This window comes from Hemitrygon akajei, chromosome 12, assembly GCF_048418815.1.
Source record: "Hemitrygon akajei chromosome 12, sHemAka1.3, whole genome shotgun sequence".
Taxonomy (NCBI): Eukaryota; Metazoa; Chordata; class Chondrichthyes; order Myliobatiformes; family Dasyatidae; genus Hemitrygon; species Hemitrygon akajei.
Genome location: NC_133135.1, coordinates 115,082,243 through 115,096,866, shown reverse-complemented (window position 1 = coordinate 115,096,866; position 14,624 = coordinate 115,082,243). Strand labels below are relative to the sequence as shown.

Here is a 14,624-nt window from a genome sequence, read left to right as displayed (position 1 = left end):
GCCCGTCTCTCGCTCCCTGCCTCTCTCTCTCTCTCTGCCCGTCCCTCGCTCCTTGCCCCCCCCCCTCTCTCTCTCTCTCTCTCTCTCTCCGTCCCTCGCTCCCTGCCTCTCTCTCTCTGCCCGTCCCTCGCTCCTGGCCTCTCTCTCTCTCTCTCTTTCTGCCCGTCCCTCGCTCCTTGCCTCTCTCTCTCTCTGTGCCCGTCCCTCGCTCCTTGCCTCTCTCTCTCTCTTTCTGCCCGTCCCTCGCTCCTTGCCCCTCTCTCTCTCTTTCTGCCCGTCCCTCGCTCCTTGCCTCTCTCTCTCTCTCTTTCTGCCCGTCCCTCGCTCCTTGCCTCTCTCGCTTTCTGCCCGTCCCTCGCTCCTTGCCTCTCTCTCTCTCTCTGCCCGTCCTTCGCTTCCTGACTCTCTCTCTCTGCCCATCCCTCGCTCCCTGTCTCTCTCTCTGCCCATCCCTCGCTCCCTGCCTCCATCTCTGAATCCACTTGTCTTTTTTCTCTGTGTCAAATGCCTGCTTGCTAGCAGTCTCTCTCTCCCCCCCCCCCCCACACTCCCTCTCCCCAGAGTTGCTGCCTGACCAGTTTAATAACTCCAGGAATTTTTGGTTTTATTTCAGATTTCCAGCAATTTTTCTTTCTGTTTTTCATTTGCCTTTTAATTACTATGAAACTGCTCACCTGTGTGGTTCAATATTGCACCACACAATGCACGGAGCAATGGAATCACAGGTCACTAAGGTTACCAGTACGCAGACCATATTTGCAAAATTAATCAAAACTAATCCCAGTGCCTTGCTGATTTTCCTAAGATTAGTCCGTGCCTCAGCACATCACAGCTCCTTTCTCAACCCCAGCTCTCTCTGGTGATAACATACTCCGTATTTAACAGAACATAGAACACTACAACACAGTACAGAGCCTTTGGCCCACAATACTCTCCATTTTTCTATCATTTATTTCTATTTTTCTATCATCCACGCACCCGTATCTTAAATGTCCCTAATGTACCTGTCTCTACTACCAGCCCTGGCAGTGCGTTCCACACAATAATCACTCTGTGTCAAAAAACTACCTTTGATATCCTTGGCATACTTTTTCTCCAAATCAACTTAAATTTTGACCCTTGTATTAACCATTTCCACCCTGACATAAAGTCTCTGGCTTTCCACTCTGTCTATGCCACTTACATACCTCTCTCAAGTCACCTTATATCCTCCTTCACTCCAAAGGGAGAAGCCCTAGCTCGCTCAATCTATGCCAACAAGACATGCTCTTTCATCCAGGCAACATCCTGGTAAATCTCCTCTGTACCCTCTTTAAAGCTTCCACATCCTTACAACACAGGAAGTTATTCAGCCCATTGAGTCTGTACCAGCTCACCTTCATTCCCCATACTGCACACCTACCCTAGGGGAACTGACCTATTAAACTGCATGTCACTGGGTGTGAAAGGCTGCCAGAGCATCCAGAGGAAATCTGAGTGTTTTCGGCAGAGAGAAACACCACGCAGAGCACAAACCCTGAGCACGGGATCGAACCACAAGGTTACTGGCGCAGTGAGGCAGCAGCTCTGAAAGTTGCACCACTCTGCCACCTATGCATTTTTCATTGTGATGAGAGGTTACAGGCTTTGATGCTCTTATCGGGGGTTAACGAGACTGCCAAGCTCTATGGATCATGAGAAAACAAGTCCTAGGGCAAGGCTGGCAACCTGTAGGGTCATCGCACAGTAAGGGAGAGGAGTAGATTAAGAAAATATCATGAAGTTGGACACAGCCCTTAGAATTTGTTAGGTCTTTATAGAACAAGTAAGGTCTTTATTCTTTGGAGCGTAGAAGATTGAGGGCGGACTTGATAGAGGTATTTAAAATTATGAAGGGGATAGATAGAGTTGATGTGGATAGGCTTTTTCCATTGAGAGTAGGAGAGATTCAAACAAGAGAACACGAGTTAAGAGTTAGGGGGCAAAAGTTTAGGGGTAACATGAGGGGAAATTTCTTTACTCAGAGAGTGGTAGCTGTGTGGAACGAGCTTCCAGTAGAAGTGGTAGAGTCAGGTTCGGTATTGTCATTTAAAGTAAAATTGAATAGGCATATGGCCAGGAAAGGAATGGAGGGTTATGGGTTGAGTGCAGGTCGGTGGGACTAGGTGAGAGTAAGTGTTTGGCACAGACTAGAAGGGCCGAGATGGCCTGTTTTCGTGCTGTAATTGTTATATGGTTTATATGATTAATTTGCATTTTAAACTTTTTAACTGGCAGCAAAACACACAATCACCTTGAGTGCAGGCCTGACAAGCCCAATACTTCAGTGGAACTGAGGCAAACCCATATTTATAGCTGCCGTGTCATTTCAGCACTCTAGAAACTGCGATCATGTATAAATAACACTGTGGGCAGTCACACAATAATCAAGTGTGTACTCTGTTGACAAGAGATAAAAGAGGGAATGGCACACACATATATATTGTCTGAAGACTTGAAGGGCTAGATATGGCCAACTGCCACGTCCAGATGCTGCCAGTCAGGTGATTTGGGTGGGTACAGAAATGTTGACATAATCATTAATAGTGGCGCACACACTACATCTATAGAAATGCAAGAAATAGAGGGAAAGGCCATTCAGCCTCTGTGTGCCTCTTATTTTTATTTAGCAATACAGCATGGTAACAGACACTTCTGGCCCAACAAGTCAGGACCACACAATTATACCATGTAACCAATGATCTGACAAACCAATACGTCTTTAGAATGTGTGAGGAACCCACAGTGATGGGGAAAACGTGCATACTTACAGACTGCGATGTGAATCAAAAGTGGGCTGCTGGTGCTGTATTAGTGTTATTCTAACTACTACACTACTGCACCCCACTGCTTCATCAGCAGTCAATAAGATCATGGCTGATCTTGCTTCTCAGAAAATTTCGACTTTCCCTAGAACGGATGTGGAGAGGATATTTCCTACTGTGGGGGAGTACAGCACCAGAGGGCATAGCCTCAGGATACAAGGATGCCCCTTCAGAGCAGAGATGAGGAGGAATTTCTTTTGCTGGAGGGTGGTAAATCTGTGGAATTCTTGCCACAGATGACTGTGCAGCCCAAGTCATTGAATATATTTAAAACAGAGGTTGAAAGGTTCTTGTTTGGTAAGGGTGTCAAAGGTTATGGGGAGAATGTGAGAGGGAAAGGTAAGAGAGTGTCAAAGGTGAGAGGGATAATAAATCAGTCATGATGTAATGGCAGAGGAGACTTGATGGGCTGAACAACCTAATTCTGCTCCAATGGCTTATGGAAAAGGTAGGAGAGTGGGGTTGAGAGAGATAATAGAGCACCCTAAAATAGAACAGTGAGTAGACTAATTCTACTCTATGTCTTAAAAACTAAAATCATTAACAACCTCCAAAGCCTGAGCAAGATTTCAGAATTTCACTGCTGATTAATAGGGATCATCAACCAGGAGTGGGGGGGGAAGAACCACAGTCAACTTGCTCTCCTGAATGCTATTACCGAAGGACGAGCTTCAAGATTCACACGTCCCCATGTCTTACTGTACTGTAATTAATGACAATTATCTTTGACCCAGCGCCACACAAATCATATTCCACCATTGATCACTGGAAAATGACCAGCAGAGGAACAGGCACTGACACTTGCTGGCCACTGTAGTCCCATTAATGTCAATCCCACTCCGAAAAGCTATTTGAAAGTTCTTTATCTGTCCAAGATGGTGCCAAGCTATGCCCTCTGTTGAATCATGGCTCAGATTTGTGTTTTTTTTTAAATTGCTGCTTTAAGGATGGTTCTGGGGATATAGTGGGGAGTTAGGGACAGATATGTGGGACAATTGGAGGTTACGCCCAAGTCCAAGTCTCCTCTCCATGTACAAAGGCCAACAGCACAGAAGATGTGGAACGGAGCTCGTTTTGTTGCTTGTTTTGTTCTGCTGAGCATTGTCAGTATCCTGTGTTGGTGCCAGAATGTGTGGCGACACATGTGGGCCGCCCCCGGCACACCCGAGGGTGTGTTGGTTGTTAGCGCAAATGATGCATTTCACTGTATGTTTTGATATGTATGTGATAAATAAACTTTAATCTTGAATTTATTGCAGTACTTCCTCATCCACAAAACTGGTGTGTTGAACAGGAGAACACAGAGATTATTTTGCAAACCATGCCACTTAATGAGATTATTGTTCATCTGTGACTTGTCCCCACAGACCTGGTCTTTCTCCCTTATCCCTTAATACCTTGTTTCGTTTATTATGTGTCATGTCATATGGCATAGGTGATCATGGTCTTTCTATGACCATGAATGTTCTTTCACAAACTTTTCTACAAAACTGGCTTTCCATTGCCTTCTTCTGGGCAGTACCTTTACAAGATGGGTGACCCCAGCCATTATCAATACTCTTCAGAGATTGTCTGCCTGGTGTCAGTGGTCACATAACCAGGACTTGTGATGTGCATCAGCTGCTCATATGACCATCCACCACCTGCTCCCATGGCTTCACATGACCCTGATCGGGGATGTGGGGGCTAAGCAGGTGCTACACCTTGCCCTTGCAGGCTAGCAGAGGGAAGGAGTGCCTTACATCTCTCTTGGTAGAGATGCATCTCTACCCCACCATACCTTAGATTAACAGAAAAGCTAATTAATCATAGATTTGCAACTGAAGAGAACTGAAGGGAACATCTATACAGGCAGTCCCCGAGTTACTAACATGCGACTTACGGACAAATCCGATTTAAAGACGGACTCAGGAACGGAACTCGTACATAACCCGGGGACTGCTTGTACTTGATCTGACTTACGTACAGATCCAATTTAAAGACGGACTCAGGAACGGAACTCGTACGTAACCCGGGGACTGCTTGTACTCACATCACTCTAGAGATGTGCAGTGGAGAGCATCCAAACATGCTGCATCACTGGATGGTATGGAAACTGCACTGTGACTGAAGGAACGGTAGACAAAACTGCCCAACGTATCACCAGCAGCAGCCTACCCACCATCAGGGTATATATGCAGAGGCTATGTAGCATCCACACCAGGACACCAGACTCAAAAGCAGTTACTTTCCCCAAGTGGTAAGGCTGATAAACAACTCCACCTATTAACTCGTACCCCCATATCCCTAACCATTAATATTTCAATATTTCCTGCTAGTAAAGAAGGTTGAAAGAGTATAGAGAAAATTTACTAGGATGTTGCCAATTCTCAAGGACCTGAGCTATAAGGACAGACTGAACAGGTTAGGACTGTATTCCTCAGAATACAGAAGTTTGAGGGGAGATTTGACAGGTATACAAAATAATGAGGGGTATAGATAGGGTAAATGCAAGCAGGCTTTTTCCACTGAGATTGGGTGGGACTACAACCAGAGGTCATGGGTTAAGGATGAAATTTAATGTCTTTACTCAGAGGACGTTGAGAGTGTGGAATAATCTGCTAGCACAAGTGGTGTGTGTGAGCTCGATTTTAATGCTTAAGATTAATTTGGATAGGTACATGGATGGTAGGGGTATGGAGGGCTATGGTCTCGGTGCAGGTTGATTGGAGTCAATAGTTTAAATGGTTTTGGCATGAAGGACTGAATGGCTTGTTTCTGTGCTATACTTTATGATTCTATGACCTTGTGTACAGATGCTCATGTATCTAGCATCACTTTAAGAACATATAATTAATGCATACAAGCTATTTTTTATTATTGCATTCATTTTCATAGCTTTTTTTTAGCTGAATCAAGATATGGAGTAAAAATCATTTTGATCTCCTTTGCACCTGTGTACTAGAAATTAATGTTAAACATTCATGAAATTTCTTGAATTAACTGACCTTGGAATAGTTGCTGGAAGGAAGTTCCCTACATCTCTATCACACCCTGTTTAAGTGCTTCTGAACTCATGACCATCACTGTATCAGCAAGCCACAATTAAGTGGCCTCCATCAATAAATTAAAGCCGGTGGAAAGAAGATCAGTAAAACTGACTAAAGAAATAAAGGCTGACACATGACCCAAGCTACACGTTGCCCAAGTATCAGGCTGCAAAACTGGCATGGATAACTTCACTCACAACTCTGAACTGCTTCCATAACCTACAGACACACCTTCAAAGACTCTACAATTCATGTTCTCAGTGGCTGATGTTATGACCCCAGCCCCCTCCTTTGTGAGATTCGCAAGAGCCCTAGTCAAGGGGGGGTCAAATGACCCAAGAGAGAGAGGGAGACGTGCTGAAGACCACGTTCCCCAGGGAAGCAGAATAAAGTGACTCTTTGACTATTGTCTCATGAAAACCACGTGTAAAGCCCTCGGGCAAAGTGGGCTGGTCACTCAACAAGACAAAAGCCTCGGACATAGCCATTGTCTTGGGAGACACCTTTGTGGGATAAGGAACTGGCCTACGTGCAAAATCTCAGGGCAATGTGAGATGGGTGATGGGGGAAGGATTGCCTCGCCCCCCTACCCTGATGGACATCTACAACCCTGCCAGTCCAGATAAAAGGTGGGCTGCCGAGGCGGGGCGCCAGACGCACCAGAAGATACGCGAGAATTCCTGCGACTGCGTTTTGAGAGCGACAGCCGGTGGTGGGGTTCGTGTGCGCCCTTTCCTTGCCTGGGATTGGCGACCTCACCACGGAAGAACGGCCTAGCTACAGAGGAAGCCACAGATGAGAGTCCATTCCCCAACGAGACTTCCGACTACCTCCTACAGGTTGGAAAACCTGTCGGGTAAATGTTTCATTCTCTCTCTCTCTTTCTAACAAAAGTGCACCAACGCGACACCACGACAACGGCAGCGGGTGGAACTGCAGTGACCGCAAAAAGACTTTTAAATATCCAGTAAACAATATATATCTACATTACCCCTAGACAACGATAGAGCTTATTTCTGATTGATTATTACTATACCTGTGCTTTAGATTGAGTTGTGACGACGTATATGATCTGAATGTTTTGTATTAACCATACGTTTGTGCCCCTTTATAAATAAAAACGTTTGAAAATAGTAGCATCAGGCTTCGGTGGATCCATCTATCTTTGCTGGAAAATTACCCGGTTACTGGGGAACGTAACACTGTTTTATTAGCGCAGGAAATATCTAATAAAGTGGCTACTAAGTGCATTTCTGTATGCTTGTGGTCTTCCTCTGCTGTAGCCCATCCACTTCACAGTTTGAGGTGTTATGCATTCAGAGATGTTCTTGTAACACATGGTTATCTGAGTTATTGTTGTCTTCCTGTCAGCTTGAACTAGTCTGGCTATTCTGCTCTGCACTCTCTCATTAACAAGGCATTTTTGCCTATAGAACTGCCACTTTTTGCACCATTCTTTGTCAACTCTAGAGAAAAAGTTCTCATTCTGGGGTCCCCGGACCCCTTGGTTAATGGTAGAGGTCCATGACATAAAAAAGTTGGGAACCCCTGCTCTAGAGACTGTTGTGCATGAAAATCCCAGGAGATCAGCAGCTTCTGAGATACTGAAACCACCTGTCTGGCACCAACAACCATTACACAATCTAAGTAATTTAGGTTACATTTTTTCCCATTCTGATGGTCTGAACAACAAGTGAACTTCTCAATCATGTCTGACTGGCATGGACGAGCAGGTGTACAGGTGTAACAAAGTGGCCACCAAGTGTATACAAAAAAACTAAATTCTTTTGTATTTCTTTATTTTTCCTGTAAATGTCTGCAGGAAAATGAATCTCAAGGTGGTATGTTGTTGTACACATGTACTTCAATAATAAATTTACTTTGACTATAGAGATTCAACACCCACAAAAGATTGTGCTGCACCATCTTCAATTGACCTTTCTCACCTCCACAAAACTTGATCTAATCCTGTATGTAGTCTTACTGCATCCGGCCCTTCCCACACCTCCCCCCACTAACAGTACAGTGAAGATTCAGGCTTACTTGGATCTGTTTGAGCAGCTTGTTAATCGGCTTGCAGTTCAGCTTCTGACAGGCCTTCCTGTAGGCAGCAATAATCTCCTCCACCGTCACATTCTGAGCTGTAGGACAGAAAACAAACAGACACTCATCAACTTGCTCCACATACAGCATAAACCATTCAGAAAATAAAAAAGTATAAAAAAGGAATACTTAAACCAGAGACTTTTTTCCCCATGGCAGAAATGGTTAATATTAATGGACAAAAATTTAAGGTGATTGGATGAAAATATACTGTATATTGACTGCATCATGGCTCGTTATAGAAACACCAATGCCTTTAAAAAGAAAATCCTACCAAAGGTAGTGGAACCCAACCATTGAGCACATCTATATGAAACGCTGTTGCAGGAAAGCAGCATCTATCATCAGGGACCCCACCACCCAAACCATGCTCTCTTCTCACCGCTGCCATCAGGCAGAAGGTACAAGAGCCTCTGAACTTGTACCACCAGGCTCAAGAACATCAGGTTCTTGAACAAAAGGAGATAACTACACTCACTTGCTCATCCATTGAGATCATCCCACACCAATGATCTCATTTTAAGGACTTTTTATCTTGTTATCTTATGTTCTTGTTATTTATTGCTGCTTTATATCTCCATTTGCAGTTTATTGTCTTCTGCTCTCTGGTTAATCTTTCATTGGTCCTGTTATACTTACTATTCTATAGATTTGCTGAGTATACCCAGAGGCAAATGAACCCCAGGGTTATATATGGTGACATATATGTACTCTGATAATATTTATTTTGAGCTTTGATATGGGAGGGATATCGGAGGCAAGTCTCCCCCCCCCCCCCCCCCCCCCACACATAGAAAGTGATGGGTGTGAGGAACACCCTGCCACGGGTGGTGGTAAAGGCGAATACTTTTAACACTTTAGACCATATATGTCAAACTCAAGGCCCGCGGTGGAATTATCTTTGGCCCGCGAGATAATATCTAATTACTATTAAAGCTGGCCCCAGTAATCAAAGCGCCTATGGCGTATGATATGGCTAATGCTGAGTTTATTCAGGTACCAGGTTTTCAGGGTTTTTAGTGTTTATTCGGCAGTCTTGCTCGGCAGTCTTCTTCATAAGAAACGGAATTTGTAAAGTGAAACACTTTGTAGTTATAGCAGAGACTGAGACACATGAGAGCAGGCTGAAAAAACGGAGGCAACGAAAGCTGCGTTCGCACGCGTCCGACTGATCCGGCCCGCATGAAGCTGCATTTTGCTCAATCCGGCCCGTGACCTAAAATGAGTTTGACACCCCTGCTTTAGACAGACACATGGATGAGGACTACAATGGGAGGAAGGAGGTTTAGATTAACATTTCCTCCTTTGTTTAAAAGCATTTGGTCTTCTTATCAATACACACAATTTGATGGGAGAATGCAGATTAGGCAGCATCTATGAAGGGGAATGAACAGTTGATCGAGATCGAGTCCTGATGAAGAGTCTTGGTCTGAAACATCAATTGTTTATTAACCTGACCTGCTGAGTTCCTCCAGCATTTTGTGTGTGTTGCTCAAGACTTCCAGCATCTGCAGAAACTCATGTTTATGTCTTCATATCAGATGTTGGTGTACAGTACCCAACGTTCTACTACTTTCCTCTAGAGCAGGGGTTCCCAACCCAGGGTCCACAGACTTTGAAGAACCTTCACTGCAAGGCAGAAGGTCCTGATGGAGTACCTGGTAAGGCTTTGAAAACCTATGCCAACCAACTGGCGGGAGTATTCAAGGAAATTTTCAACCTCTCACTGCTACGGGCAGAAGTTCCCACTTGCTTCAAAAAGGCAACAATTATACCAGTGCCTAAGAAGAATAATGTGGGCTGCCTTAATAACCATCGCCCAGTAGCACTGACATCGACAGTGATGAAATGCTTTAGAAAGGTTGGTTATGACTAGACTGAAATCCTGTCTCAGCAAGGACCTGGACCCATTGCAATTTGCCTATCGCCACAATAGGTCAACGGCAGACGCAATCTCAAAGGCTCTCCACACGGCTTTAGACCACCTGGACAACACTTAAACACCTACGTCAGGATGCTGTTCATCGACTGTAGCTCAGCATTTAATACCATCATTCCCATAAGTCTGATTGAGAAGTTGCAGAACCTGGGCCTCTGTACCTCCCTCTGCAATTGGATCCTCGACTTTCTAACCAGAAGACCACAATCTATGCGGATTGGTGATAATATATCCTCCTCGCTGATGATCAACACTGGCGCACCTCAGGGGTGTGTGCTTAGCCCACTGCTCTACTCTCTGTATACACATGACTGTATGGCTAGGCAAAGCTCAAATACCATCTACAAATTTGCTGACGATACAACTATTGTTGGTAGAATCCCAGGTGGTAACGAGAGGGCCTACAGGAGTGAGATATGCCAACTAGTGGAATGGTGCTGCAGCAACAACCTGGCACTCAACGTCAATAAGACGAAAGAGCTGATAGTGGACTTCAGGAAGGGTAAGACGAAGGAACACATACCAATCCTCATAGAGGGATCAGAAGTGGAGAGAGTGAGCAGCTTCAAGTTTCTCGGTGTCATGATCTGAGGAGCTAACCTGGTCCCAATATATCGATGTAATTATAAAGACAAGACTGCGGCTATACTGTACTTTATTAGCTTAAAGAGATTTGGCACGTCAACAAATACACTCAAAAACTTCTATAGTTGTACCGTGGACAGCATTCTGACAGGCTGCATCAATGTCTGGTATGGAGGGGCTACTGCGCAGGACCGAAAGAAGCTGCAGAAGGTTGTAAATCTAGTCAGCTCCATCTGGAGCACTAGCCTACAAAGTACCCAGGACACCTTTAGGGGGCAGTGTCTCAGAAAGGCAGCGTCCATTATTAAGGACCTCCTCCAGCACCCAGAGCATGCCCTTTTCTCACTGTTACCATCAGGTAGGAGATACAGAAGCCTGAAGGCACACACCCAGTGATTCAGGAACAACTTTTCCCCCTCTGCCATCTGATTCCTAAGTGGACAATGAAGCTTTGGACGCTACCTCACTTTAAAAAAAAACAGTATTTCTGTTTTTGCACATTTTAAAAAATCTATTCAATATACAGAATTGATTTACTTGTTTATTTATTATGTTTTTATTTTATTTATTATTTTTTTCTCTCTCTCTGCTAGATTAAGTATTGCATTGAAATGCTGCTGCTAAGTTAACAAATTTGTCATCACATGCCAGTGATAATAAACCTCATTCTGATTCAGACTTCTCGTCTCACAGACTGAAGTCCTGTTGGGCAGTGTTTTAGAAGCCGAGTAAACTTTGTTATCACACTTGTATCTTAACTCTCTTACACAGCTGATAGCACTCACTTGAGTCTAAATGTGTGGGTTCAATGCACCCTAAGGATGCAAACACTGGGCCTGTACTCACTGGGGGTGGAACCTTATTTAAACCTATTGAATACTGAAAGGCCTAGATAGAGTAGAGATGGAAAGCATGTTTCCTATAGTGGGGGAGTCTAGGACCAAAAGGCACAGTCTCAGAATAGAAGAACAGAGATGAGGAGGAATGTGTCTAGCCAGAGGGTGGTAAATCAAAGTACCCATATACATGCACGACCCCAAGATTCATTTTCTTGCAGGTATACATGTAAATTCAATAAACAATCAATGAAAGACCACACCAACAGGTCAGCCAAACCAATGTGATGAACACAACAAATGCAATAGTAGTAATAATAATAATAATAATAATAATAATAAGACTGTGGCGACCCACTTTCTGCGCAGGCAAACCGGCTCACAAATAGCCAGCACGTGGGGGGAGACTTTGGTAATGCACCTCTGATGTCATCTCCGCCCGGAGAGGGCGGGCGCTAGGGATTAAATGCCAGCGCTGTGAAGTTTGAATAAACTAGTCTCGAAACAAATAACGTGTTGTTATTTCAGCGCCGTGTGTAGCACATCGCTACATTGGTGACCCCAATGGTCCAAACGGGATTTGGACCAAAGATTGCTTCAAGACCATAAGATATAGGAGCAGAATTGAGCCATTTGACCATCAAGTCTGTTCTGTCATTTCATCATGGCTGATCCAATTTCCCTCTCACTCCCAATCTCCTGCCTTCTCCCTGTATCCCCTCACACCCTGACCAACCTATCAATCCTGTTCCACCATTTCATCATGGATGATCCAATTTTCCTCTCAGTCTCAATCTCCTGCTTTCTCTTGCCATGTATCCTTTCATGCCCTGACCAATCAAGAATCTACATCAACCTCTGCCTTGAATATACATGAAGACTTGGCTTCCACAGCTCAGCTACCTGTGACAAAGAATAAATAAGCAAGATTGATGATGATGATGAGGATGGCTGTTTTTTCCCCCCACTTGCGGAGATCAGGAGGGAAGAGCCCTCAGGAGCGACAGCACAATTGTTGGTGACTGTAGAGGCCAATTCTGGATCTGCAGACTCTGGAGAAGCAGGGAAGTGGGAACAGCTGGGATGAGGGTGCTTGGGTATTAGGATCCTTCCTCTGTCTCCTCTTCTTTTCAGCAATTGCCCATCTGGATTCCTCAAAATTTCTGGTTGCTCTGTGGATCAGCGTTCTCACACAGTTTGTTACAAGCCAGTTGACCTTGATATTTGCCATAGAGGGCTGCTGCTCAAGTTGATTTCTTTTGCTTTGAGAGTGTTCTCCGTACAGTGCTGCTTTCGGTAACCTGGAGTTGTCCATGTGAGGCACATGGCCTGGCCAGAGGAGCTGCCTGAGCAGCAAAATGGCTTCAATGCCTGGAAGTTGAACCTTCTCCAGGACCTCGTTGTTGGAGACACAATCCTGCCAAATAATATCCATGATGGGGCAGAGGCAACAAGAATGAATAAGAAATATTCAGAACATGAAATGAAGAGTCCTTGAAAGTGAGTCCAAGGTTATGGGAACAATTCAGTGATGAATTCAGTATACTTGAGTTAAGTTTGCAGGAAGTTGAGATTTTAATCAAAAAGCTATCAGAAGAGGTTCCAAGAGGAATTGAGAGTAAATTGGACTACTTTTGCTTCATTACATGCAAACCAAATGATTAAAAAAATGTTTGTGATCTGTTATTCTTAACCGCAATAATTATTAGGTTACATTTTAAAAAAAGCAACACACACAAAATACAGGAGGAACTCAGCAGGTCAAGCAGCATTCTTGGAGAGGAGTAAAGATCTTTCCACTTCCACCATCACCATCAGCTTCTCACTTTATCCTCCCTTCCTCTACACACCCACCTTCCCCTCTATCACCTGCCAGCTCTCACTCCTTCCCCTTCCCTCCTGGGCTCTTTCCAGCCCTGAAGAAAGGTCCCAGCCAGAAACATTGACTCTTTACTCCTCTCCATAAATTCCTTACTTGCTGAGTTCCTCCAGCATTTTGTGTATTATACTCCGGATTTTCAGCATCTGCAGAATCTCCAATGCTTATATTGTTGAATAAAAATTACTGGCCCAAAATGTTGACTGTTTATTCCCCTCCAGAAACTGCCTGACTTGCTGAGTTCCTCCAGCATTTTGTATGTGTCATATACAGCAATGCGCTGATCAGGAAAGTTACTCTATAATCAGTCATTTAAGGACAGAGAACACAGAAAAGCCTAATCTTTATTTCTAGACTATAAAAGTTCTGAAACACAATCAAATAGACAGTACAAGCTTCAATTCAAGCAGAGAATTCACTTTAAATTTCAACTTTACTCAAAATACTTTCCCAGAGCATCCTTTGGAAGAAGAAAAATTACTCCTTTCTGTTGATTGAGTAGAAATTTAATGACATTTTTATAGCAGAAATATTAACCCATTTTAAACTTACTTTTGGTGCTGGCTACACTGCAACTTATATCATAAAGAATAATATTCAAGGATGCAACACTATTTCTAGTAAAGAAGGCCATTTAGCTCATTGAGGCAATTCAGGCTTCTCAGCTCTTGATCCATAGCAGTATAAAAGACACCAATTGCTCAACCCTGTACAGCTCCTATAATTTTTTCAGGTGGTGTATTCTGGCTCCATCCTCTGAATGGCTAAAACATCTTCAACTCCCATATAATGCTCCTACATTGAAATCTACTCCTCATTGCTATTCTCTCTACCAGAATGAGCCCTATTATAAGCCCTACCTATAGATATAACACACACAAAAAATACTGGAGGAACTCATCAAGCCAGGCAGCATCTATGGAAAAGAGATACCTATACTGTCTGTTATGATCCCTTAATTTTACACATCTTAATTAAACGTAGAACAATACAGTACAGGAGCAGGTGCTTCAACCCATGACATTATGCCTAACTAATTAAAGTCGTAATTAATACCTAACTAAACAAGCTCATTCTGCTACACAAGTCCCTCCATTCACTGTATAGTCATGTGCCTATGTAACAGCCACTTAAACTTTGAACTTTGTCTGAGGTGTTTATTATCATAGTATGTATACATTACATGACCTTGAGATTCGTATCCTGACAGGCTGCCATGAAACAACTCAAAAGAACCCATGAAGAAAAGACTGTCAAGCAGCCAACGTGCAGAGAAAAAAACCCAAATCATATAAACAGTAAACACAAGCAAGTAGCATTCTGAACTGAAGTCCACAAAGGGAGCTTGTCCACAGACCCTTAGTTCAGGACAGAGCCGAGCAGCGAGCTGAACTGGCTTGACCCTCGCCT

The 14,624-nt window shown here is 43.8% G+C and overlaps 1 protein-coding gene across 1 annotated transcript in view; it reads right to left on the bottom strand.

Moving 5' to 3' along the window:
• The window catches only part of ppp1r37 (protein phosphatase 1, regulatory subunit 37), a 134,072-nt gene that overhangs the window by 77,807 nt on the left and 41,641 nt on the right, over window positions 1-14,624 (bottom strand). Inside the window, exon 2 of the mRNA XM_073063888.1 lies at window positions 7,916-8,013. Coding sequence (XP_072919989.1) covers window positions 7,916-8,013 — 98 coding nt within the window. The remainder of the gene's footprint in view (window positions 1-7,915; window positions 8,014-14,624) is intronic.